Source organism: Tetrao urogallus (assembly GCF_951394365.1).
Source record: "Tetrao urogallus genome assembly, chromosome: 1".
Lineage (NCBI taxonomy): Eukaryota > Metazoa > Chordata > Aves > Galliformes > Phasianidae > Tetrao > Tetrao urogallus.
In genome coordinates, this window is record NC_136813.1 from 103,469,163 (window position 1) to 103,496,111 (window position 26,949).

A 26,949-nucleotide genomic window follows, 5' to 3' on the forward strand; every position below is an offset into this window, starting at 1 on the left:
TTTCTAAATTCTAGGTACTGGTCCATTGCCAATACAGCAAATATTCTTTTGATCAAATTTCTGTACTATATAAACCAAAGAAAATTTGTCATGCTTTTGTCCAAACAGCATTTGAGCAAAGCAAGATATGTAGGCTACTTTACTGGTCATTTGAGCAGTGCCTAGTACTAAGCAAACTCTGCCGTCTGAATTTTGAATGATTGCCACCTGTGTAGTGAGGTTTAGTTTGATGCTACTTTGCTTTAACTTTTTAGTATTGCCCGTAGCCAACTTAAGCATTAATGGCAGTTGGGCCATGCGTGTAGGTAGAGAGTCACCATGAATTTCTCTCAAGGAGGTTGTGTGGGTGGACGGATGTTATTGAGCAGTTTCATTTTGAAGGTAACCACTGGACTGCCTTAAAACTACAAATTCAACAGGAGTTTGCCAGGATTACAGCAGTTTTCAATTTGACGTCTGTTGCTTTTGGAAGACACAAATACTTTGTTTTGCGATGACTCCCCTTCTGCTTAAGGTTATTATAGTATGAAAGATTTTTTTCAAGCCTGAAGCTATCAGAACGTGAACTTAGAGTGATTTCATGACAATTACTTGACTATTTATGACAGGTCAAAGGATATTAGTAGTTGAGTGGATTCTAGGTAGACAAAAAAGTAAAGGAGAAGGTGGATTTCTAGGCTGCTGACTGTGGTCACATCAGCTTTCTTCACGTGTTTACTGAGACTAACAGGACTGAACACAACATCTAAACTACTTTGTTCTTATTACTAAGATAATTGATAGGAGAAAGATCTGCTCTTGAAGGATCATATTGCGTGTACATGTACCTAGCTGACAGTTTTATTTATCTGCATGATGAAGGGCAGCATCTTTGTTTGTTCTTTGTAAATACAAATTATTTTAAGCCATTTTTAAAGCATTGCGAAGTGTGAATTTGGTGTGTTTCCTCTGGAAGTTCTTAACTGTTTGCTTGGGCTGTAACAAATCTTAAATGTTATGTCTTAACAATGTGACCTTTTTAAAGATAAATGAATCTTCAGAAATGTAGCATCCTTATGTATATTGCTGATGCTCATCCAAACTTCATCAATTTCATATTTACAGAGAGTGATAAGCCACGAACAGGAACGAGTGAACCAGTTTTAAGTTTGCACTACAGTACAGAAGGAACAACTACTAGCACAATAAAATTGGACTTCACTGATGAGTGGTAAGAATTTAGTTTTGCTTCTGACTTCTTGTTGACACATTTCACTAGCACTGACCTGGCATAGATGCAAATATTTTTACATATGATAGATTTTCCAATTAGTATGTATGCAATTTGAAAATGGCTAGAGTTGCTAGCACATTCAAAACGAAAGGCAGTCATAATTCAACATGGAATTTATGTAACAGTGTGTGATATTTTACTGTAAATTTTTTTAATGCTAGTGTAGTTGGAAACTCAGCTATTGTCATCAAAACCAAGCATCATATTTGCACTCACTGCTTTTACTAAAGCAGTGTACACTGATGGAAAGGTAGTCTGGGAGTTAGCACTCAAGTTTTAATTCTTGGTTCTACCAAACTTTTCTTACATTATTTAGCAAGTTAGTCTTTCTGTGGGCACAGTTCCTAAGTTGTAGAACAATGAATTCAGTATTTCTATGCCCGACTGCATTGCAGTGATTTTCTTATCAGTTTATATAGTTTCTAAGTTCTGTGGATTTTTTGCTCGTTTGCTTTTTACATGTTACACTGCCAGGAGCAGCACAAATTCAAGCTCTAGAGGGAGTGGAAGTCATTGCAAAACTGAAGGCCAAGAAGATTCCTTAAAAACAAAAACGTCAGAAGAGTCAGGACCTGAAGATGAAGAAACAAGTAAGATTCAGCATTACTTCTGTAATGGTAAGGTAAAATTTCTGCTCTCATATGTCTATGACTACCACCGAATACAACGGGAGTCTCATACACATGCATATGAAGGCAGAATATAGCTGTAATAGAACATGGTGCTTTTGTTCTGTGTTGGAGTTTGGTGGTTTGGTTTTTTTTGTTTGTTTTTTTGAAGGAGAAATCAGGTCTGACCTGAAAGAGATGCAAATAAAATGAGCTTTTCCTGGTTTTAGTTCTGATACCCTTGTTATTTTTTCTTAGGAATATGTTTTTGCCCTAATTTGTATTGAAAAATAGTAGAGCTGCTGTTTATAGTTGTAATGAATACTAGGTATTTTGCAGCATTCCTTTCAACTTTCAGGTGTATTTTGTTATGTAAGGTTCTACTTATTTTTTCTTGAATGTGAGGTAGTCTCACTCATTTTGTTGCCAAAAGGGCAGTCAAGTCAAATAAAAAGTTTCCAGAAAAATCTGCTTTCAGCAGAGGGATTTTCTTTCTTCAGAAATAATATTTTTCAGTAAGCAGTCATCTGTTTGAAGAGTAATATTGCTAGTTTTGCAGCTAAATTCTGATCGCGTGGGATACGAGCGTATTAAGGCACAATAAATACTTTCTTCTTTGTTTATGTATTGACCTGAGCAAGTAGATAAAGAGATCTTTATTTTTCTAATATACCGACTTTATGCAAGTAATATCTAAGATTGCAGTAAAGTGAGATACAGAACTTGCAGAGCATTGCTTTGATTGGCTTGATCTAGGACTGCTGGTACCATCTATAAGGACTGGTAGGTGTGCATCTAAGTGAAATCATGCAATTTAATATAAAGTTGTTTAACTCAGGAGTTCCTGATGAATCTCACAAGGAAGACACCAGTGCAGAAGAACTGAAAACTACAGATGAAACTGTAGAGACAACAGAAGCAAGTACGTATATGTACTAATACTGTTATGTGAGGACATAGAAAATGGAAAAAAATAAATTTCCAATATAAATTCAATATGCATAATTTAATTTTTATGACCATTTATAATGACTTCTAAAATAGGCTGTAATCATTTCACCAATATTTTCCATTAGCTGTATCCAATAAACCTGCCACTGAGCATCCTGGAATCCAACCAGAAGAAAATGATCCCAGTGTTGAGACTGTCTGCAGAACTGCGGAGGAAGAAGCTTCAAGTGAAAAAAGTACAAATCAAGAAATTTCAAGTCAGCAAAGTGCTGAATCCACTGCCAACTTGCTTAGTGCAAACGATGAACCTCAGCCACACCCAGAATCCTCAGGGCTTGCAACTCCAGAAGATTGTTCTACCAGAACCTCAGCTCTCCAAGAAACTGATGACAGTGATGATGATCCTGTTCTGATCCCAGGAGCAAGGTATCGAGGAGGACCAGGACACAGGTTAGAGGAATACTTGTCTCTGTTGCTGCTTGGCAAAATGTGTTTTTCTTCTAATGGAAGTATTAGAAGCCAATGCTTCATAGCCTTAATTTTAAAAGTTGGTTTTGCCGGCTTGATCAGCCTTATGGCTGAGCCTAATTTGCCTATATGTAAGATTTGTATAGCTACATTTTTCCCCCTAGCCAGGCAAGCTTCCACACACCTAATATCTGCCTGTGCTTTGTTTTGTGCCTGCTGAATACCCCCAAGACTAAATGTTTGCTGTTCACTTTTGATAATTATGGCTCCAGTGAGAATAGTCAGAAATTCATATAATTGCATTGAGGGCATAGGGGCCTAAACTTGCTTTTTCAGCTGTACTTTGGATGTTTTTTCTTTGACAAAGCAGAAGCTATGTTGTCGTTCATTAATGTTATGTTTTTCTGCAGTACATACATTAAGAGAGAGAAGCTCAATCATTCTTTTTATTCTCTGAAGGAGAAACTGTAATCCTTTTTCTCTTTTCAGTTATTGAACATCTATGTATAGGATTAAAAAAAATGGTTTACTGAAGGTTGCCGTTGCCAAGAAAAGGTGCATTTAATACGCTTTGTGTATTTATTTTCTCTTAAAATAATTTATTGTTTGACCACTTGGTAATCTTAGTCCCTAATTTAGTATTGCTTTTTTAATACCTTTGTTAATGAATTTCAATTGTTGGACTTTTTAAAAGTTACATGAATTACTTAAGCAACATCCTTGGAGATAGCAAGAAAATCTTTCATTCATTTTAGATGTATAACTAGGTTAGATGCCTTAGCTTTACTCTTGTCCTCTTCAAAGTCAGTATTATCTTGCTATTAATTTCTTGTGCTCATAGTACAAATTCTTTACTTTAAACATCACAATGTATATTCATTAAATAATCTGAAGGAATTTAATAATTGAGTACAGAAAAGGTTTGAATTATTTGCAGTTTACAAAACAGTCCTAAGCTGCTTACATGGTCAGTGGTGACATGAAGGACAGTGGTTCCTTATTACATAGCACAGATAGTTCAATAAGTGATATCTATTAAAAAGTCATCATGTACAGACTCTCTTAATCTGTTGATTTTTCACACAATACTAAGTGAACTTGAATTGCAGATGAATGTCTCGTGGGGCTGGAAGAGTTCCTACTGCAATGCCAAGGTTCATTATAATGTAGTCGATGAAGAGCAAGCTATCAAATACTCTGCAATTTTAATCTCATTTCTGCTTTCATTAGGATTCTTAGCTTCTCTTCATGCACCTTATACTTTCTCTATTAGGTAACAGTTCTTATAGTAATGTAATTAGAATGATACTTCATAGTGTGCTACAGCTGTTAGTTTCCCACTAGTGTGAACATCTTAATTGAAGTTGCTCTCCATCTGACACTGGTTTTTCTCCTCTTGTCTATACACTGAAATTTCTTCTGTAGCAGTTGAGATCTGTCATATATGAAAAATCATTCAACTAAATGAATGATGCAATTAAAATCCCTTATGCAGCCCCTTGCTCCCTTTTACTTTTCCCATATAAAACCTGACAAAAGCTACTGTTTAGTCAGTACCGGTTTAGGATTGCCTCCAGGCTTTCATTACTCAGGCTTAAACCGACCACCTCATTTTATTCTACTTCTGTATACATATAAACAGAGAACTTTTCAAGTTTAATTTCTAACAATACATATTTACTTCGTTCCCCTCCTATTCTTCTAGTTTCAGGAGTTTCTAAATGTCCTTTGAGATACTGAAGAAAAGTGAGACAAGCTATGAGTAATGGAAAAGAATTTGGATATCCAGGGAGAGAGATTAGGCACCAGTGGTCTTAAAGTCCAGCTATAAGCCCTTAGTATTTATATCTCTCATGAAAAGGAGTGAAAGGAATTGAAAGTCCTCTCTACTATGCAACAGATGTTGTAGCATATTATCCCTTTCATAAACTTACATATCCCTTACGTAAAATCCCCCTGATGCCTTAACAAGTTGGGAAGTTGCTTCAAAGCATTCCTAATACAACGGGTATAAGTAGACCATAATCAGTCTTTTTGTTTTGTGCTAACATAGTGCTTTGAAATAACTGTTTTTCCATGCTCAGTGCATGGATGAACAGGATGAACATCATTTAAATGATGCTCATCCTGCCTGTTGTTGGCTTTTGTTTTGCTAGACTAAAGAGCACTAAGATTTTCTGTATTCTTAGCAGTAAAGTCTTCTAGTAATCTTCCAGCATTGTACTGGTTCCCATCTGTAATCTTTCTTGAATCTGGTAGGCCAGAATTACGCGCACTGTGCTGTGTGAACGTTGCTAAGAGCAATGGTATGAGTATTCCTCATTTTCTAGGGAAGATTCTTTAGTGGTACCAATGGGATAATGTCATCTTTCCTCTCTCTTGCCTATGGCTGCCTCATAGTGGTGGCTTTTTGTCTTCAGGCTATTGAACTCTTTCCTTCATCATGTTCTCATGGATAATGTTCTCAGGATAATGTTCTGATCTTTTACCAGAAGCAAGCTTGGAAGTATATGACTGTTCTCAAGGTCCTACAGTCCTATAGTCTTAAAATTACCCAATTTCACATTCTTAATGCATAGCATGAGTACATTCCTACATTTTGCTCAAAGGTCATTAGCAATACATTGAACAAATTGCCTTCAAGGCCAGTAAGTCCACCAGTATGCTTCCTATTGTCTTATATTCTCTCTTTTCTCACTTAGAAAATTGTGTTACCTAACAATTCCTTTACTAAAGCTCATCTTCTCAGATTTACTTAATTATTGAGTTTCCCATGTGTCATCCCTGTGACATAATTAATGTCATTAATACGGAAGTAGTATACTAGGTTTTGTCTCTCTATAATATCTAGAAGGTACTGGGTTTTTGTTTTCTTTGTTTGTTTTTTCTTTCCAGAGAAGTTATAAGGTTGTCCTGCAATAATGTAACTTTTCTGAATCTAATTTATGCACATAGTGGCAAAAAAATAATTTAATGTTTTTTTCTGGGACAAAAGAATTTTGAAACAGTGCTAAAAACAAACAAACAACAACAACAAAAAAAACCACAACAAAACAGTTCAACTATTAAGCCTTCTGCAGTATATAACATTAGTAGTTTTTGTCTGGAAGAAATTTTAGGATTTTTTACTTTTTTTTCCTCCCATACCTAATTGTTTATGTATAGGAGAAACTCCACAGATGGGGAAATGCGTTAGAAGAAACTGACTCAGCTTTCCACTGTGAAGTAAAGCTTCCTCCACTGAGAAAGGGAGGGGAGCCTTCTGAACCTGTACTCTGAAGTCAAGAACTTAAACTTCCTCTTAAGGAAAAGAAGTGGCTGAAGTACCCTCTTGATACCTCTTTTGACATTGTGACTTGAAGTTAAATAAATAGAGAACTTCCTGCTGCTTCAACTTTGCAGGATTCGGACAATTTTTAGTAGGATGGATGTGGATTTCAGATTTATGAACAGGTTTTTTTTTTAAACCAATTTTTCAAATCTAATTTTTCAGAACATTCATTGTTTGATTACAACTTTTAATGTGTTCAGACAAGGAACGGGGTCTTTTTTATCTCACTTATACAATGTAAGAATTGATGGAAGGAACATGAACTCTTGCTGTAGTTCCTTAAATGTCTCAAAACACAATGAGGGTAGTTTGTCTGCAGCTAACCTGCCTGGAAAGACGGTGTGACAGATAGAGAAACGCAACCCCTGCACTTACATGAGTGTTTTGAAAAGGGCCTGAAATACTAGCAGCAAAATATGTAGAAATAGAAGAGTCTTTTGTGGGTTGATAAATTGGTTAAGTCAACTGAATATTGATTGGGAATCAGGTTGAAATAGTTTTGATGTTGAAGGATATTCATTGAAAGAATTGAGAATGTGACATCTCTTTTCCTGTAGCATTTCTGCAACCTCTGAACATCATTATAAGAGTGGTGAAGATCAGTGGCTAAAAGAAGCTTCTATTTTGGATTGACTACAGGCTAGTCAATACACATTCTTTTTAATGTATAAGGAATTGCCTACAATATTTTTCACTTAAAAAAAAAAAAAAGCCACATGAAATGATTCTTTGTTTTATAAATATGAGAAGATAAACAGGTTTTGAAGTCTTAAATTAGGCCCATGGCGTATCTTCATTAAAACTTACTAAGTTTAGTAGTTGGAACAGAGAGAGATAATATGGCTCACCTGGACAGTGTACTTTGCAATGTGTGTGAGGAAGAGTGAGGAATCTAAGAAAGATATATAAACCTTATGAGCAGAGAATGCTGTTTTTAACTGAATGAGCTTGATTTTCACAAAGTACAAGAAAATCCAACTCTTTCAGGGCTGTTTTCCTTCTTAAATGACTCCATTACTTTTCTGTAGACTTGGACAGAAGCTGATCTTTGAGCAGAGGTGAAGTTTGGAAGGTTTTAAACTAGTGAATCAAAATTTGAAACAAATGCAAACATAAAATTGAAATAATAAGGCAGCTGCTTCCATTTCTGCTATAATCTATGAAAATTACTGCATTTTATAGGATCTACTTTGTGTACTAATATGTAATCTGAACATTATTTTTGCTGAAATTGAGATAGTCTCATGTACTAACACATTGAGCATAAATCTCCTCAACTGGAAGAAGTAGAACACATTTTGTAATGGATGCTAACCTTTTAAAAACCTTATCCATGATATCCAGCATTTTTGAATGACTTCAGTTGTTGTTCCCTTTGCTAGATATAATATCAGAGGAACAGCGATAGGTGATAGAATAATGAGGTAATTGATTCTTTTTTCTCCCCCCTGCCCCCCTTATTATTTCTGTATAATGGATTTATCAGGTTCTTGTTTTTTGTATCTAACTGGCATTTTAAGAATTGCTATACTTAAAGTGCTATGAATTATATTTAGCTGCATGTATTTGCATGGAAATGGAAAAAAAAAAATGGCAGCATATACATTTAACAACATTAACATTTTTATTGTGTGCTGTAGAAATTAATGGAATTTGTAAAGTGTTAAGTTTGTGAAAAACAAATATCTTTTTTATTAGGCTGCTGATGAACGTTTAACTTTGCATCTGCTTTGTCTGGCACTAGAGAACACCCAGTTCTGAAAAAATATAAGATTTTACATCTTTTTTTTTGTTGTTTTTTTCCCCTGAACAAGATGTAATTATCAAAGGTATACTTGATAATGCATATTTATCAAAAAAGTGCTAACTATTTCTAAAAAAAAAAGTGCTAAATATAATCAGGTTAAATGGAAAAGTCACTTGATCTCATGTTCTTCACTGAAATACTTCAGTGAATTAGTTATAAGAACATGGAAGGTTTGAGAAACTGTTTGGCCATGTGCCGTAAGAGGGAGGGATGTTCTAGTGTGATTTAATGCTAAAGCCTCGGGAAATAGAGAAAACACCAGGGAAAATAATGCTAAAGATGAAAAATAACACACTGTCCTTGTGTGGCTACAAAGGAAAAGACATAGGATGTTGTTTCATGCAAAACTTAACCTGAGTCCTGTATCTTAAATGCTCAGAGGAAAATACCATAGACACATATTCCATTGTCGTATATTTCAAACTCAGCTGTAATTGAAATACATAAATTTAACACAATGATATCCGTAAGGGTTCAGGAGCCTGTGTTCTTTTTGCTGTATTGTACCTAACTTTCACAATAGGTATCCTTTCTGTATTAAACATTTACCATGGAGTTCTTTAGCTCTTCAGTAATGTCCAGAAGATAGATTTTGTTTGCTATAAATGTCATATAAAAATGAGTGATTTGTTCAGCATAGAACTTTTTTTTTCACTGTACTTTTCTCTGATTTTAGTTGAATTTAGAAAGGTTTGCATCTAAGGAGAATTAAAATACTGGTTGTGTGACTTATGGAAGGCATTTGGGTAAACATTTTGTCTTATGTAATCAGCAGTAAAATAAATTTTTGCTCTTAGGATGTCAGTGGGCTGTTAGTATGACAGTTGTGCTGCTATTTATGAACCTCCTTAATGCTTGATATTTGACAGCAGTAGTAAACCTCTTTCTGAGTGTCAGAGGCTTCCATAGGACCATGGGCATTTGGTAATTAAAATCAGAAACACAATCAAATATTGACATTCAAGAACAGGATCTGTTTTAATATAGTTTAAAAATTGGCCACCTTCCTGAGCTGGATTTGACTTTCCTGATGACAGCTTATTTCTAAAGAGACATGGTGGGAATTCTTGGGCAAGAACCTGGTAGCGGGCAGGTGGATTTGTCTACATGGTCAATGAAGAAGTGACCAAAAGAAACTGCTTCTAATGTAAAGGGAATAAGCCTTAGGTTCCCTGCATTGATTTGGATAGGAAAAAATAGTTCAGATGAGAAGATGGCAATAACAACAAAAACAGGCTTCAAACAGCAGCAGAGAAGGAAGCGGTGTTCCTGGTACCAAAAGCAGACAGTGTTTGGCTGCGTTTTAGTGAATTTGGAAACCTTAAAAGGCGAAGATCCTTAGTACTGGAGGACTCTATGCTGTTTCAGTTGAGTGATCAGAGCTGAGACAAGAAGAATGCAGGAAAGGAAGTGTGCCTGAGCTCCAGAACCAGTTGCTGCAGCTGAACTTGGGAGATGATCACCTTGCAATAATGGTGTTGGAAAGAAGAAGGGTTATCTAGGATACCTGATAAATTTAGTGACAGCTGCACCTGGGCCTCTAAATAGAAAAATGTTTGTGGCTGAATTCCTGTAGGTTGTTTGCAGATTCAGCTGATGGTTAATTGTGATGTTAGGTTTTCCTTCTTCTGAGAAACATAGAAGAGTGACTTTCAAAATAATTTTAACAAATAAGCATAGTTGTTTTAAAACATGCTGCAGACTTAGTAACGTAGGCTGGGAACTAGGGTCCCCTGTTCTCAAAAAATGTATTTTCAAGAGGAATGATGTTTTAATTTTAAGAGAAATAATGTGCTTTAATAATAGGCTGCTTATTAGATTGCACATACATATTTCTGAACTCCTTATTAGGTGGCAGAATTCCTAAACATAAAGAGAATGTTCTATGTGACAAAGACTTTTCTTTTGAAAACTTTATAGCTTACGAGTTTGCATCTTTTCTGTTTTTCTGGCTATATAATTGAAAGAATAATGGTTACACTTGTGAATGCCTATTCAGTTAATATAGGTCCTAACTTAAATACGCTTTTGATCATTAATATTTATAACAATCAACTTTGGAGACTTGAATCGGGCTGATTGTAAGGGGCTCATCTTTCTTTCAACATCAATTTTATAAGATATTACACAAACATAGCAAAAAATAAAGCTAAAGCTTTTTTAACCATATACCTTCAGATAAGATGGGAGTACTGAATTATTCTGAAATCAGAGCTTAAGGATATAACTATAAGGACTGCTCTGAAAGTAATGCCCCCTATTTTAGTATATTGGCACACATTGTCAGAGGCAGATATAACAGAAGAGACTGAACCTTTCCAATAGCATTCCAGTACATATGGTTGCTGTGTGACAGATGGCAGCAAAGGGCAATCTGACAAAATGGCATCTGGCATGGAGGTGTGTATGAAGCAAAGGTGTGTCATTGAATTCCTCCATGCATCAACTTTCATTGACACTTGCTGAACATTTCTGGAGACCAGACAGTGGGTATGAGCACGGTGAGGTTCATTTCAGCAGTGGAAGATGGAGACATCAAAAACAAGTCACATTCTGGACAGCCATGCAGTCATTGTCAATGGCAGTGCTGGAATATCACAAAGTTTGTGCCAGATGTGTCACACGAATGCTCACACACGAACAGAAGGAACTGTATGGAAGTTCGTCAGGACCTATTGAACCAATCTGATGCTGAAGGTGACAGTTTCATGGATTGCATCATTACCAGTAATGAGATGTGTTGTCATCACTACAAACCAGAGTTGAAACAACAGTCCATGGAGTGATGATATATGAAGAAAAAGCTCAGGACTTAGCCCTCAGGCGGTAAAGTGGTACACATTTTTGGGATAAGAAAGGGATGATCCTTCTGGATTTCCTGGAGCCTGGGTAAACCATCCACTCTGACCACTATGTTGTGCTGCTACCTAAGCTGAAAGCTTGTACTTCTGGAATCAGGCCAGAGAAGAGGACAACCTTTTTCTTGCAATACGATGATTCCAGGCCTCATACCAGTTTGGGGACTGTGGAGCACACTGTCAGTCTCAGCTGGACTGTCCTGCCATAGCTGCTGTATAATCCAGATTAGGCATCTTCTGTCTTCCATCAGTTTGGGCCAATGAAAGATGGACTGTGTGGGCAAGATTTTCCTAACAGCAGTGTCTTCATAGCAGCCGTGAAACATTGGATTACCTCTGCAAGTGCAGATTTTTATGGGTATGGCGTGCAGGCTCTTGTTATTGCTGGTGAAAATGTACAGTTAATGGTGATGACTGTGTTGAGAAGTAGTATTTTGTAGCTGAGAATTTACTCTATCAAGTAGTGTTATTGTGCTCTTCATAGTTGTTGTAGTTACCGTGGAAATAAATAGGAGGCATTACTTTCAGGGTGACTAACAGAAAACAATCAGTTTCATCAGCATTACAAGACATAACATTTTCTGTTCCATAAAAATAGTAACAATAATTGTTTTTGTATCCAGCATTTTCAGCAAGTCTTTATTATTTGGTGAATATGGGAAAATAGCTTGGTTTTATCAATCGATGAAGCTGCCTGAAGAATACTGACACAATGTGTACAAATTTCAACATCTGTCAATTTATGCTTGGAAGAGTTAGCAGTTTGAAAGAGAAGCAGCAGCTCACAGTCAGACTTAGGCAAACCCCAGAAGAGAGAATTGCACAGCACCCTTCGTTACCTCCTGATGGTTCATATCATTAGGCTGTTGCCTAACTTTATGTTGCAATGGACAGGAATTGCTTATCACAAATAGAAATTAAAAACCCTAGACAAATATGTTTTTGTTTTCTTAGTGGTATTCGTTAGTGTGCCTTAGAGAATCTAAGATTAGATTGTGCTCATATTTAACTTTTAAGGAGAAGACTTGCCTCTGCCAAGCTCCTGCTTGTAGCAGCATGTTACTGGAGTGCATGATAAGTGTCTCACAGTTACAGCCACGTGTGCCTGGCTGCAGTCTCCATGCTGAAGGTAGTCATTGACTTTATAAGATAACTGAAGTATGAGTCCGTTTTTGTCTTTTAAAATAAGGCCTTAAACTCAGAACTGAACTTAAAGGAAAGGCGCTGTTTTTATTAAAAATGGCTTTTTGTTTCTGCTTTTATTTAAAAAATGCATGATTCTGAGGAGCCTTGACATTTTTTGTAACAGGCTGCGTTGGGGGAATTTAGATGGGGATGTGAATTTTCATAGGAATGCTAAGACAAAAGAAAACATATCAAAGAACTACTTTGGAACACCGGTTAGTTATTTAACACTATCTTCTGATCTCAAAACTTCTTAGATGCAATCTAGCAAGCATCTCTTTTGAAAGAGATGGATAAATTTCCCGCTGTGTCAAACCTAACGATGTTTAACTTTTCAACCTCTCTGCTGCTCATCTTTTTGTTAACTAATTAATATGGATGAATGCACCACATCCAAAAATCCAAATGAGCATCACAGTGAGCAATAGCCATAAGGCTAGCAGGCGTGTTCTTGAAATCAAAAAGGGTCTTACTGTGATGAGTAGCTGTGCTGTTTCTGAAGCCTTGTGGTCGTTGATGTGGTTGATAACAATTGTTATTTCCTTTAATTTCTCTCAGAAACAACTTCATTTTAAACAGGTACAAAGCTAAATGTCTATAAATAATTGTTTAAGATTTCTGCAAGTAATTTATCTAGTTTATCAGGTGCCGCTCATTTCCATCACATAGAATAATTAACAATCACAGCATACTTATTTAGTATTTGTGTATGAAGGTGGAACTAGAGAACTGCACAGATAGGAAATTGGGGGAGGTAGAGAACTCTCACAAAGGAAACAGAAGTAGTCCGTTTTATGGAATTTGTCCAGACAATTTTCCAGTAGATGTGTTAGCTCACTGTTGAGTGGATCTGTTGACTAACACTTACAAACCTCCTCTAATTTCTATTAAAAAAAAAAAAAAAAAGTATTAAAATATCCTGTGAAGGTTTTGCCACATTAGAAGACTTGTCATAGTTTGACAGTTTTCTATAAATGCATGTATATTCTGTATTGATCATTTGGATTAATTTTCATCTTTGTCTAGCTGTAGGATAACAATTCATCTTTATTTTATTGTCCAACGTCCTCCTATGACAAAAATGAAACAAAAGCATTGCAGACCATTGTTAGAGAGAATTATGAGATAGAGTTTTCTGGAGTTTTTTTTCTGGGAAAGACTCCAGTTGCAGGAATCCAGAATCAGCAGTTAAAACACCACCACATTACTTACAGCCTAATTCAGGCTACTAGCCTTTGCACAGCAGCGTACCAAGGTTTCACATCTGTTCAATTCTGGATCAGTTTAGTTTTCAGGATCCTATGTATTTCTATAGTTTGATTCCTTGCTTTCTGCTAAAATCTGTACCTACTTGTCCCAGAGGAATGATGTTCTCATTAGAATATGTTCAGGACCTCAAAGCTAATAGCAACCCCGATAAAGAATGAAAGAAGAGCTAGGTGCAGGTGGTTAGTTTGGTTATAACGGGAATTATAGGGATCTACAAACTTAGGGTTAAAGTGGAGATACATTACACCAGGGTCTTTTCAGATCTTTATCAAGAAGTAGTTTCCTGGAACTAAATAGTCACAAAACAGAATATATCATTTGGCTTATTTGTCTTTGTTATTCCAGGAAGACTGCTAACATAGGGGTAGTTTCTACTGTAAATTATTTCAAATCATTTCCATCCTTAGTAGGACCACTTGTTTAAGTTAAGATGTTTAAGCCCTGAACCGTATCATAAGGAAATAACAAAGAAAAGTATATTTTATGAAATTTGGGAGGAAAAAAACCACCATGAAAACCCACAAAACAAATCACACTGGAAGGCACACTAGGTCCTTCATAGCTTTCTGTGTTTTTAAATGTCTGTATTAGCATAGACCTTTCACTTCAGAGTTTTGCTACCTCATTGTATTTGGAAGTTATCTCTAGCACTTCATAAAAAAAGCACGTGAATTTTGCCAGCACCTGATGTTTGTACTTCAGAGAGGCAATGAAATGTTGCATCACTTGACAGTCCACTGTCTTGCATGCTGTTCTTGCTCTAAGTCAGGATGGATATCTTTAAAAGTCTGCAGTTTTACATTCGGAATAGCGTTGGTGCTTGTACCAAACTTATGGAGAGTGTGTTTGAGTGCCTAATTATTATCTTATAGCCCTGTTTTGATAGCCCATTTCAATGTTTGGAACTGGTCTTTCAGTACTGTTCTCTTTGTGTGCTATTTGTAGACGATCTGCTGTTGCCCGCATTCAGGAGCTCTTCAGAAGGAGGAAAGAAAGGAAAGAAATGGAAGAGTTGGAGACTTTGAACATTAGACGTCCTTTAATAAAGATGGTTTATAAAGGTCATCGGAATTCCCGAACAATGGTACAAATGCTTTGTTTGCTTCTGGAGCCATAGGTTTCCGTGTGGAGTGAAATAGTGTGGGTGCGGCATTGATTAGCTTTCCAAAAAGGATGTTGTAAACACTTGCACTTGTATATTCAGTCGGAAGTCATATGTATAATTTGCTCTAAATGAAAATGAAGATCAGCACGGCTTGTGTGGCACCATGTTAGACAATCAAGTTTTCAGCAGTTTGATTTTCTCCTTGTATTTCGTTGAAATTTCGGTGTTTATCTGTCAGCTTAAGTGATATAAAATGTGACTGCTTTCAAAATTATTATTGGATTCTCACTCTCCCTTCCAAGCTCTTTAAAGGGAAATTAATGATTAAATTTTGAAGAGCTTGGAAGGGAGAGTCAGAATTCAATGATTTTGAAGAGCTTGGAAAGGAAAAGCAAGGATTCAATAATAATTTTAAAGAGATTTGACATATTTGAATTTAAAAAAGGAAATAACTGCTAGTTATTAATCTTACTATCAATACTAAATGCTCTGCCTTTTTCATACGAAGTGCGAAGTTTGAGGAAAAGTACAGCTAATGTTTTTCAAACAGTGGTGCATGAAAAACAAATGCTGTCTTCCTTACTGCTCCTTTTTTTTTTTTTTTTTTTTTTTGTCTTTTTACAGTACTTGGAAGGTATTAAGTTCTCAATGCTAGGTGATGCTTTGTAGAAATACTAAGTGTCTTCTTTTGAAGATGATCTGAGGATTAGTCCCTCTTCCTTCATGAGCAGTTTTCTAGAGTTTAAATGAAAGGCCTTGATTACACTGTGCGGAAATTGCTTCAATAAGTGCATATTTCAGTAAGCATAAAACAATAAAGCCTAGAATAAATTTGATTAATGGCAAGATCTTGCACTGTGTTTCACAAAATAATTACTCAAAAATGCATTAGTCGTATTATCGAACACTTAGTTCAGAGATATTAAGACTAAGCTTTTCTAAGTGGTCTTCATTTAGTCTCCTTCTGTGTATGTGTTGTTGCACAGATTATTCCATGCGCGTCGTTATTTAGCTTCTGAAGAATTTGGTTTAGTGTTTTAGCTTCAGTTTTACACGAGCACTTCTGACAAGGCATGCATACAGTAGAAGACTGGAATGTTTGTTTCTATGTTGGCAAACACCATTTTAAGTTTTCTTTTTTCTGATGGACTCCATCGTGCAGGAAGAAAGCTGGTTTCCATTTCAAATTTGTGATGGAGACAGTTTAAAGGACACACTCTCTATACACTTTCTCTGTTTCCTATACACTTGAGCTACCCAGGGATAAAATTGTCTTGTCAATGACATACATGTGTTATTTTGATCATACGGATGTCAGAGAAATGAACTAACGTCAGGCATGCCAATCGGTTAATTTGGGTGCTTTCTGACTTTTGAGAGTTTAATTTGGCAATCTCACAAAAAAATAGTAATGATTATATTTTGTGTAATTCCTATATTGTTAGAAAGCAAGATATTTGAAAGGAACAATAGCAGCAGTGTGTGTGATGGTAGGGGGGCAGGGGGTGGGATTTCTTATTTCTTTCTGCCTGTTCGGGGAAAGAATGATCTTGTGAGCCCAAGCTTCTTTCTGTTCAGAATTTGTCTTTTGCCATGTACCTCAATTTCTCTGTTTCTCTGCTCTCTTTCTTACTAATTTTCTCTCCTGTCCTAATCATTTCTTTTTGTACATTTGCCGTTCTTCCTTTCATTATATTCACCCCAAGTCCCAGATTCCCATTTTAAAAAGTCAGCTTGAAAGAAATTCTGTTCTTCAGTAGAGCATATTTATGTAATCAAGAAGCAGATGATAGATTAGGTATGCATGCACCGAAAGTTTGAAAACATAAAATATTTTAATTGTGAATTTGAAATCTGTTGCTTTACGTGATGCTAAAATTAAGTCATTTGAAAATTAGAAATATAAAATAAGCAGATGCTTAAGAGAATACAAAGAAAGCAGGAATGACTGAGAATAAAATAAGGTTATTTATGATTATGGATGGTTTGGATGCACTTTTATGTAACAAAACAATAAAAAGAGACCTATAAGACAAAAACTGCAGAAAGATGAAAATATTGGAAATGTGTCCTAGACTATAGATTCCAGCAATGCCATTTTCTTGGCTTATTTTTAGCTATGACTGTATCATAGGAACATACTCTTATAGACAAAGACCTAGCAAGATCCCAAGGCTGAAATTTGATAGTGGATGTATTTAACGCTGGGAATACAGTGCTTATTTTTAACAGTGGTAATGGTTCAGCTTACTTAGTATGGTTCTTTATCATGGCTTTTTTTAAATCTACATAGCTGGGGCAAGGCACAGAACAAGGCTGTGTGTGTGTCCTTTCCTCCAGTGCATTTTTTGGAAAAAGCTGTGCAAAAGGAAGGGATGAAGGCGCTGCCTACTGGAGAGCTTTTTTGTGATGTGTTACGCACAACACAATTCCATAATAGGATTCTTTTTAAATGGTCTTCTGCCCTCTTTCGTACTTAGGTTTCTGTCTCTTTTGTGTGAGATTTCTTAATTATTACTATTTAAGAATGTGATTTTGTGCTGTACTTCAAGCATTGGACATCATCTGTGTGGACTCTGAAAGCTGCTCTATGGGAAATCTCTGTTCATGTATCTCCTCCCAGGGTATGTCAATTCAAAAAAATTAATGCACTCCAAGCTTCAGAACTATTTGAAGTGTAATCTTTTGTGTAGGTTTACATTTGAAAACTGCAGCCCGAAGATCAGATTAGTGTGAAGCTTTCAGCTCTTGCATTGTGACTGAGTTTGACTGCTCTTGAAGAAGCATCCCTTCTCCCTCTGCCATCCCATCTAACCTCTTATTCTGTGGATGACTTGGAAGATGGCAAGTGAGAAAGCTAATGCCATCTAACCTGTCCTTCAGATAGTTCAGATGGTTACTATGACATCCTAGTTAGTGTAAAATCAGAAGATTACAGATTGATTTCTGAAGATTACAACCATTAGTGAAGGAAGTGACCCATTCTTGTTTGCTCAGAGTAATTGACGTCATTTGGATTACAGATGTTCAGACAGTGAAGGCAAGAGAGAAAGGCCTTGGCACAGAAAGATTATTCTGCATTTAACAAGCATAGTTGTTTCTTGGAAATTATTCTAAGTTTCTATTTTGGGGGTTCAAATGTTAAATTAGCCATGTTCTTTTAGGCAATAGTCATAAGATTATTGTGAATGTTACAGGTGTGTAGTAATAACAGCGTTGCTTTTCAAGGAGATGCACATCTGATGCATCTAAGGAGGCCATTTGTTCCTGGCCAGCAATTTCTCTGTTGTTTACACAACTGTTTTCACTTCAGCATCACTGTTTCATAGAGTGCTTCAGCTACATTAGTTCCAGAACTCATAATTAATAAGTAATTTAATAATTACTATACAGATATTATTTACAAACAGTATTTTAAAAATAAAAATATTAGTCTAATATAAATAGTCACGTGAATCAATATAAAATAAATATAACTGGTATGTATGAACAATTATTAGATGATACATTATTTTGTAATCTGATAACCATGCTATGTTTTCAGGGAAGGGATGGGGACAAAGAAGAGAATAATAGAATTGTAGAATGGCCTGGGTTGAAAAGGACCACAATGATCATCTAGTTTCAACCCCCCTGCTATGTGCAGGGTCACCAACCACCAGACCAGGCTGCCCTGAGCCACATCCAGGGAGGCCTTGAAGGTGGTTCAGATTTATCTTCTCACTTGTCTCCCAGGGAATTTTGCAAGTCTAATATGAGCTAAGTTAGTTATCTTGTCACTGACTGTATTTGCTTTTAATTCTCAGAACCAAGGAGAGGAGAGCCTAGCCATTTCAAAGGGAAGGATGGTGACCTCAGTAGAAAAGTGTCACGGCATTGTTAGCAAACCATATCCAGAAGAACAACGTTGATGAGACTAAAAATACTTATGGAATTTGACATACAAATACTTCCTGAATTATAGCACTTCACATCAAGAAAAAAAGAAATGGAAGATATAGTACATCACTGCATAGTATTCTAGGTATAGCATACGTAGGCATGCTTAGGTGATTGTGAAGCTCTGCAACAAACTATATATAGTTACAGTGAGAAGTGTCTGGCTTTCTGGAAGTCTTCTCAGGGCCTTGACTCTTTCTATAGTATACTTCAGGGAGTGGCACATTCAGCCCAATTGTGTTTATTTACAACACACTTTAAGTGTGCACACTTTAAGTCACAGTGCAGTATTTTTTGATTTCTTCCTAGTTTTTTCTGATTTTTCAGGAATTCCTGAGTAAGTTTTGCATCTTTCAAGTAAAGTTATCAGTCTTATTGTCAGAGGTGTAGAATTTCCTCCTTCAAATGTATCGTTTTCCAACAGGCACATAAAAAATCCTTCCTGACTGTTTTGACTACAGGCAATAATTACTGAGGCTTGAACTAACTTGTTATCAATAAAGCTGTAGAGGAGTTTTCTGCAGGTTGAAAACAAAAATGATCCAATTATTTTTTTTTACAACTGAGTGACTTAAAAATGAATAAAGTTTGTGTGATATTAATCCAGCCACTGCAAAGTAAAATGCTCTGAACTGGTCGAAAATGCTAGAATGACCTTCATTATAAACTGCAGGCCTTCACTGAATATACCACCTATAAATTAGGTATGTGTTACATATGAGCAAGATATGTGTTTAATTTTTTTTTTTAATGAAATAAATTTGGATATTGTTACAAGCACTTTTCACTGATAGCGTGCAAGTACTCCTGATATCTGACAAATGTTAGTCATACAACTTCAGGCATTTCACAAGGACATCTGCATACCCTAACAAAACAACTGTAGGTACAACCATATGGAACAGTATGCCTCATCCCCATGTTTAAAAAAAAAAATAGTAAAAAAATGAGACTATGATATTACAGGTTCCACTTGAAGGGAGAGCTGCTTCTACTTTCATCTACTTAAGTAGACTCACTTCCCAAAAAGTGATTTGTGCACCCATCTCATCTCTCTGCAAAGTAACAAATCTGCAGTCGCACTCTGTAGACCTTCAGCTATAATGTAATATCTCTTATTTATTTCCAATCTGCTGACTCTCGTTTCTTAGTTAGCAGCCCGTTTGCTCTGGAGATCTGTAACCTTCTAAGTTTTCTTTTTTTGACTGTTTTTCTTTAAATGTTTCCTTTAAATTTCCATAGGTGCTCTTTCTCTATTAGCAGAGCTCTAAATTCAGATGCAGCGGTACTGTAGAAATGGGATTATACTCTTTGATGTGTTTCTAAAGCTGGTAAAGTAATTGTAAAGTAAATTCTAAGTAAAAGTAAACTAATTGTGCTTGTTTTTTTATTACAGATAAAAGAAGCCAATTTTTGGGGATCTAACTTTGTCATGAGTGGTTCAGACTGTGGCCATATTTTTATATGGGATCGCCATACTGCTGAACATCTCATGCTGCTGGAAGCTGATAATCATGTGGTAAATTGTCTTCAGCCTCATCCATTTGACCCAAGTAAGATAGTCACTTTCCACAGACTATATTCAAGTTATCTGTATTGTTTCTCAAAACTCAGTCTTTAGTTATCTTTATAATAGACTTTCATTAAATTCTTGTTCATTTTTCCCAATGCAAGTTAGATAATGCTGCTTTTAATTTGGTCTTGGGCTAATGACTTTGGCCTCATTCAGTAACTTACTGGAATGAAAACATTACTGACAGAGTATATATATAGAAAGCTGAGGTGGAGTAAAAAGAATCTTCATCTCTTGTTCCCCCTCCTAATGCATTGTTTTCCATGATGCTATTGAGTGAAATATGGGGGTCACTAAAATGTTGCCAACACTCTAGGACGTGATACTTGAGTCTGGTCTCTACTTGCTCTGTTTGATAATTGAGTGAAACGCATTTGAATTCTGTGGCATTGTGAGACTAGAACAAACAAAATTCATAGGAATCCTATCAGTTTGTATTTAGGGGGAAATATTTATAGAAAAGAAGAACCAAAGTAGCAGAAGGAATCAGATGTCATCTGACACATGGATGAAAAATCTGAGCCATTCTGCAACTTCTGACACAGCCAAAGAAAGCATTTGTGTTATTTTTCTTCATAGCCTAGGTGGCTGTAGAAAAATAGTCAACTATAAATACATAAAGTTAAAATAGTAGCAGAAGAGCTTGGATTTTTTTTCTGATGAATCCCACTGGATCATAGGATTGTTAATCTTATACAGATTTCCAGTTACTGAGATCTTTCTGTGGAAGTTTTATTCTCATAGAGTTTTTGTACAGTGATCTGGAAGATGTACTATCATGTTGTTTTGCATATTATAGAAGTGTTCCTAAGAGTATCCATTGCTTTCGTATATTTGAATACCAAAGACATTTACATGAAGGACGCTGAAACTTTCAAATGTACTTTCATATTTGGTATTATCTTGTTTCTGTCTAATGACATATTTCATATATGATTATTATTACTTACTTATAGTTCTGGCCTCTTCGGGAATTGACTATGATATAAAAATTTGGTCACCATTGGAAGAATCCAGGATTTTTAACAGGAAACTTGCAGATGAAGTAAGAACCTTCCCTCCATTTCTCATTTATGTTGCGTCTTCTCATTCTGCAGAAGTCCTTGCTGCAGATTACAGATACTGAATTAGCAGAATTATCTAATGTTAAAAAAAAGTACAAATAAAAAATTGTTCTTTATGACAGCTGACTTTCGTATCAGCACACAGATTCGCTTCGTATTTCATTAACACTCCTAGAAATTATGTGATAGAATATGAAAATATAAGAAATCATGTACAAGAAAAGCTGGAAAAAGCATGAAAAGTCGATTAGAGAAGGAAAACACAGAAATTAGAAATGAAGGCACTGATTGTTTATAAACAAACTAACTGAAGGAAACAGTGATATACAGAAGAGCAAGGAACGGAAAAATCAATCCTATTTAATATTCTTTGACATTAAAAGGAGTTAAATTAAGAGTGCAAATCAGGAACTTTATGGAATAACATGACTTATTAAAACGTTGGGGTTTTTTTAGCACAATCTCTTGGACAGAAGGGTTATACTAGCCCGTATTTGTTTTTATTTCGCTCTATTAGTGCCACATCTATTTAAAAACAAAACAATAAGAAACAACTGCACAGCAGCACAACAGTCCTTAGCTACAACCCCTTTAAAAACAGGCAACCATCCCTGTGTGAGTTTTGAACACTTTGCCATTATTTTAGAAAAGTAGCACAGGGTGATGAGATGCCTAAGTGTTGATTGTGTGATAGCTTAACTGATGAAATATTTGGGAGTCTGCAAAGTTCATAAGTATCTGTTGCTAAACATCAGTGTGTGCTAAAAGTAGTTACCGTATTGATACTTGTGAAAGAAGGAAAAAAAAATGGCAATGCTGTCTTCTGAGTTTGGTTTTTTGGGGAGTGGTCAGCTGTACAGAATTGCCTGGTAAGCAGATGGTGGCAGCAGAGAAGGGGGTCTCTGACTCCTCTGGGAGGACATCACTGCCAACAATTGCAAGAATATTTTCCTTAGAAGAGGGGCAGGCTTAAGAAGGAGTCTCGGGGGGAAAAGAAAGAGAGAGAGAAATGCGTTATTTACCTGCCTTACAGCAGCTGTTCTGCAAGGAAGGACTGAATAATTGTCTGAAGTTCTCCCCATAGAGAAATCTGCATGCTTTGTAATACTGGAAAATGTGATCTGAGAGATGGGTGAATTAGAATTTAGTGGCAAAGCAGTAGGGAACTACCTTGAGCAAGAGAGGAGGCAGAAGAAGCAAAGGTGCTTGTTAGTGGAGTTTTTTTTTCCTTGAAACCAAGAGGGTAGGGAATGGCTGTTTCAAGTTACTAGAAAGCTGTAGATCTGTTCAAAAAAAATCATGGAGCTGAAGAATGTTCCTGAACAGGAATAGAATAATTGCTTGTGTTCCTTGGATTTTTGCTAGAAATTTCAAGCAGCATGAAGGTAGGAGTTCGGGGTAACCTCATCTCTTTTCCTTCCCACATTCTTGGCTAGTGCTGGTGCTGGAACTTTGTTTTCTGCAATAGTTGCCATCTGTAACACTCTTTCTTCAGTCCTTCCTACTTCATGCAAGGTCTCATTTCTGAAAGTTTTTCTTAGCTGCCTGTCTGAATATCTGCTATGGGCGTCAGCAACAGAGTGATGATCTCACTAAAATACTCTTTAGGTAGACTAATAGGTATCTATAGGCAGAGTCCTGTCTTACATTTCTTACCACCATAGAATTGGTATAACAATATTTGTTAGTAATTATTAAAGTAATTCTCACTTAATGCAATTTTGGATGTGTAAATGTGTAGAAACTTTATATCGTCAAACAAATATTGATGCAATTTTGTTTATATTTATTTCTATGCTTTTTTTCCCCTTCACTGCTTCTAGGTTATAACACGTAATGAGTTAATGCTGGAAGAAACCAGAAACACTATCACTGTTCCAGCATCTTTTATGTTACGAATGTTGGCATCTTTGAATCACATAAGAGCAGGTGAGAGACTTCTTTAGGACTTGACCACCACATTGATCTATGAAAAAGCAGGTGGGTTGGGGAACCATAAAGATCTTCAGTTTTATCTGCCTACATCTGAGGTCCGTGAAAAAGTTAAAAGGATCTTCATTGTCTTAATAGAAGTGCTATGGAATTGCTTCTGTGGTGTGAGACTTGCAATGTTTGCAGCTGTTTTTTTTTTTCTTTTGTCTGTTTGTTTGTTTCTTTAACCTCAAAGAACAAGAAAATGGCACAATATATTTTAAATGTGACCATACTGTCCACCCTGGAATAGTGGGAAACAGCCATGGAGGATAAGGAAAAAGCTGAGGTTCTTAATGCCTTCTTTACATCCATATTTAATAGTTAGACCAGTTATCCTCAGATTACTCAGCCTCCTGACTTGGAAGTCTGGGATGGGGAGCAGTTAGGGACCTTGTACTCCACCTGGACTGTCACAGGTCTGTGAAGTTGGATGGGATCCACCTGAGGGTGCTGAGGAAGCTGGCAGATGTGATTGTCAAGCAGCTTTCCACCATCTGTCAGCATTCCTGCTCGACTGGAGAGATCCCGGAGGGCTGGGGTCTTCCTAATGTGATGCACAGCTATAAGAAGGATCGTAAGGGGTATCCAGGGAACTACAGGCCTGTCAGCCTGACCTGGGTTATGGAACACATCATCCTGAGCATGATGACATTGCATGGGCATGTGTAGGACAACTGGGGAATCAGGCCCAGCCAGCATGGGTTTATGAAAGGCAGGTCCTGTTTGACCAACCTGATCTCCTTCTGTAACAAGATGACCAGCCTGGTAGATGAGGGAAAGGCTGTTAATGTAGTCTACCTAGACTTCAGCAAAGCTTTTGACACTGCCCCTCACAGTATTTTTCTGGAGAAGCTGGGCAGCTGTCTCCTAGACATGCCTTGACTCATTGCTGAGTAAAGAGCTGGCTGGAGGGCTGAGCTCAGAGAGTGGTGGTGAATGGAGTTAAATCCAGTTGGTGTACAGTCACCAGGGGTGTTCCCCAGGGTTTGGTACTGGGGCCGGTCCTGTTTGATATCTGTATTGATGAATTGAATGAGGAAATTGAGTGCACCTTCATTAGGGTTGCAGATGACACCAAGTTGTGGGGAAGTGTTGATCTTTCTGCTAGAAGGCCCTTCAGAGAGATCTGGACCGGATTACTGGGCTGAGGCCAATGGGATGAAGTTCAATAAGACCAAGTGCTGGGTCCTGCACTTTGGTCACAACAACTCCATGCAACGCTACAGGCTTGGGGCGGAGTGGCTGTAAAGCTGCACAGAGGAAAAGGGTCTGAGGGTGTTGGTCAACGCTCAACTGAACGTGAGGCAGCAGTGTGCCCTGGTGGCCAAGAATGCCAGTGGCATCCTGGCTTGTATCAGAAACAGTGTTGCCAGCAGGAGCAGGGAGATGGCACCCTTGAGACCACACCTTGAGTACTGTGTTCAGCTTTGAGCTGCTCACTACAAGAAAGACATGGAAGCTCTGGAGCATGTTCAGAGAAGGACAACAAAGCTGTGAAGGGTCTGGAGCACAGGTGTTATGAGGAGTGGCTGAGGGAGCTGGGATTATTCAGTCTGGAGAAGAGGAGGCTCAGGGAAGACGTTATCACTCTACAGCTGCCTGAAAATAAGTTGTGGTGAGGTGGGGGTTGGCTTCTTCTCTCAGGTAGCAGCAATAGGATGAGAGGAAATGGTCTCAATTTGCTCCAGGGAGGTTCAAGTTGGATGTTAGGAAGAATTTATTCTCAGAAGGAGAGGTGAAGTATTGAAGCAGGCTGCCCAGGAAGGTGGTGAAGTCACCATCCCTGGAGGCATTTAAGGAAAGGGTAGTAGGGCCATGATTCAGTGGGCCATGTTGGTGGTAGGTGAATAGTTAGACTAGATTGTCTTAAAGGTCCTTTCTAACTGTAGTGATTCTATGGTACCGAGAAGGAAGCAGAGACAGGAGGTTTTGGGAGGCTGGTATGACACGTGGGGTAGAAAACTAGCGGAACTGTAGATGAGTGTGGCAGATGCATTAGACATTGAAAATGAGGAGGAGGTCCAGCACTGGCTGAGCAGAGTAGTGGCCTTGTATTGATGAAGCAGGAGGGAAGCTCTGCCTGGAAGCAATTGCTGCTCCTCTTTCACCTCCTACTTATCTATGTGGAGAAGACAGCCAGGAAAAGAAGAGAAAAGCCACTGTATCCAGGCCAGTGGTGTGCTTTACCTCTGCTGTAAGTGTTTTTGCTTTTTGGTTTTTTTTTTGTTTTGTTTTGTTGTTGGTTTTTGTTTTTGTTGTCTATTTATTTATTACGATTTCATTTATTTTATTTGTTATTGTTGAGTGAGGTTTTTCTTAACCTGGCAGTGCACGTTCTTTGAGTGATTCATACTGAGCCAATATTGTTCCTACCCACATTTCTGTGTCTGCCAGTCATTAAACATCAAAAAGTAAGGTTTTTTTACACATACAGTGACAGATAGCAATTGTGCAGTTTCCTGGAGTATACAAATTTCTAATTGTAGCGTCTCAGAACAATATCCTCAATCCCTTGGACTCACCGTCTCTTTTTTAATATAATGCTTTCATTCATCCTTTCTGTGCTGACAGCCAGTCAGCACCTACTAGGTTTCTCATTTTGTACACAAAATTCACTTTTTGCTGTCACTGTTGTTTCTCATTGCAGTGTTGTCTGTCCAATCCCTGCTGTCAGTCCATTTTCAGCTTCTTTCATGGTTCTATTACTGTGTAACGCACAGCCACTCTGCATTGTATAATAGCCCAGAGAGATACTACATTGCCAATACCCCCCAAATGTGGAAGTTCTCTTTACTGAATCTTCTCTGTGCCTTACAGACCGATTGGAAGGCGACAGATCAGAAGGATCTGGTCAGGAGAACGAAAATGAAGATGAAGAATAACCGGCAGTTGTGTGCAAGCACCTAGATGTTAATGGAATTTGTACAAGACATTAATTATATTTTTCCTTACAGAGCTTTAGTGCAATTCTAAGATACTGCTTTTGGATAACCTAACCTTCTGTTTTTGAATGACTGTGTGCATGACTTTGAGAGAGTGTGCAAGTAAAATAAGCAAAAATGTTTTTAAAATGTTTTGCCATGTATGAGGGGTGCTAGGAGATGCAAAGTGCAATATTTTCCTTAACCTGCAAATGTGGGAGCTTGGATCAATGTTTTAAAGTAACTTTCATTATAGTAAAAACGTTGGTTCAAATAAATTTCTATACCTGCTGTTTGCATGTTCGTTGCTTTCTAATTAAAAAGATTTGGTTGTTTTAAGTAGTTTCTTGTTTTCTCTTTGTGCAGCCATTGATTTATCGCCTTGTCCCTCTATCTCTATTTCTGCTTTCACAAACATTGTAGGAAAGAATGCAAATGAAGTGACAAATGCAGTTATTTCTTGTAATGAACAAAGCAGGTGACTTTGAGACACCGTGCCTTTTGGTTCTTGGATTTCCATGGATGTAACCCACACGTACTTACACAGCATTGTCTGTCAGTCATACTATAGTGCCACTTTCTATGCTTCACGCTTGAATCTGCAGTGCTGGTGAAGTAGTTCT

At 37.1% G+C, this 26,949-nt stretch overlaps 1 protein-coding gene across 3 annotated transcripts in view; it reads left to right on the forward strand.

Annotated features, from left to right (window-relative positions):
- The window catches only part of DCAF6 (DDB1 and CUL4 associated factor 6), a gene marked incomplete at both ends in the record, with an annotated part of 81,090 nt that extends 54,803 nt beyond the window's left edge, over positions 1–26,287 (forward strand). The window contains 10 exons of one of the 3 annotated variants that reach the window (XM_079547064.1): positions 1,105–1,210; positions 1,748–1,890; positions 2,720–2,803; positions 2,958–3,282; positions 8,014–8,055; positions 14,696–14,834; positions 20,191–20,347; positions 21,324–21,412; positions 23,255–23,360; positions 26,223–26,287. In XM_079547064.1, coding sequence (XP_079403190.1) covers positions 1,105–1,210; positions 1,748–1,890; positions 2,720–2,803; positions 2,958–3,282; positions 8,014–8,055; positions 14,696–14,834; positions 20,191–20,347; positions 21,324–21,412; positions 23,255–23,360; positions 26,223–26,287 — 1,256 coding nt within the window. The remainder of the gene's footprint in view (positions 1–1,104; positions 1,211–1,747; positions 1,891–2,719; positions 2,804–2,957; positions 3,283–8,013; positions 8,056–14,695; positions 14,835–20,190; positions 20,348–21,323; positions 21,413–23,254; positions 23,361–26,222) is intronic. The other 2 variants (XM_079547065.1, XM_079547066.1) reach the window with 2 other exon arrangements.
- Positions 26,288–26,949: the final 662 nt, after the last annotated feature.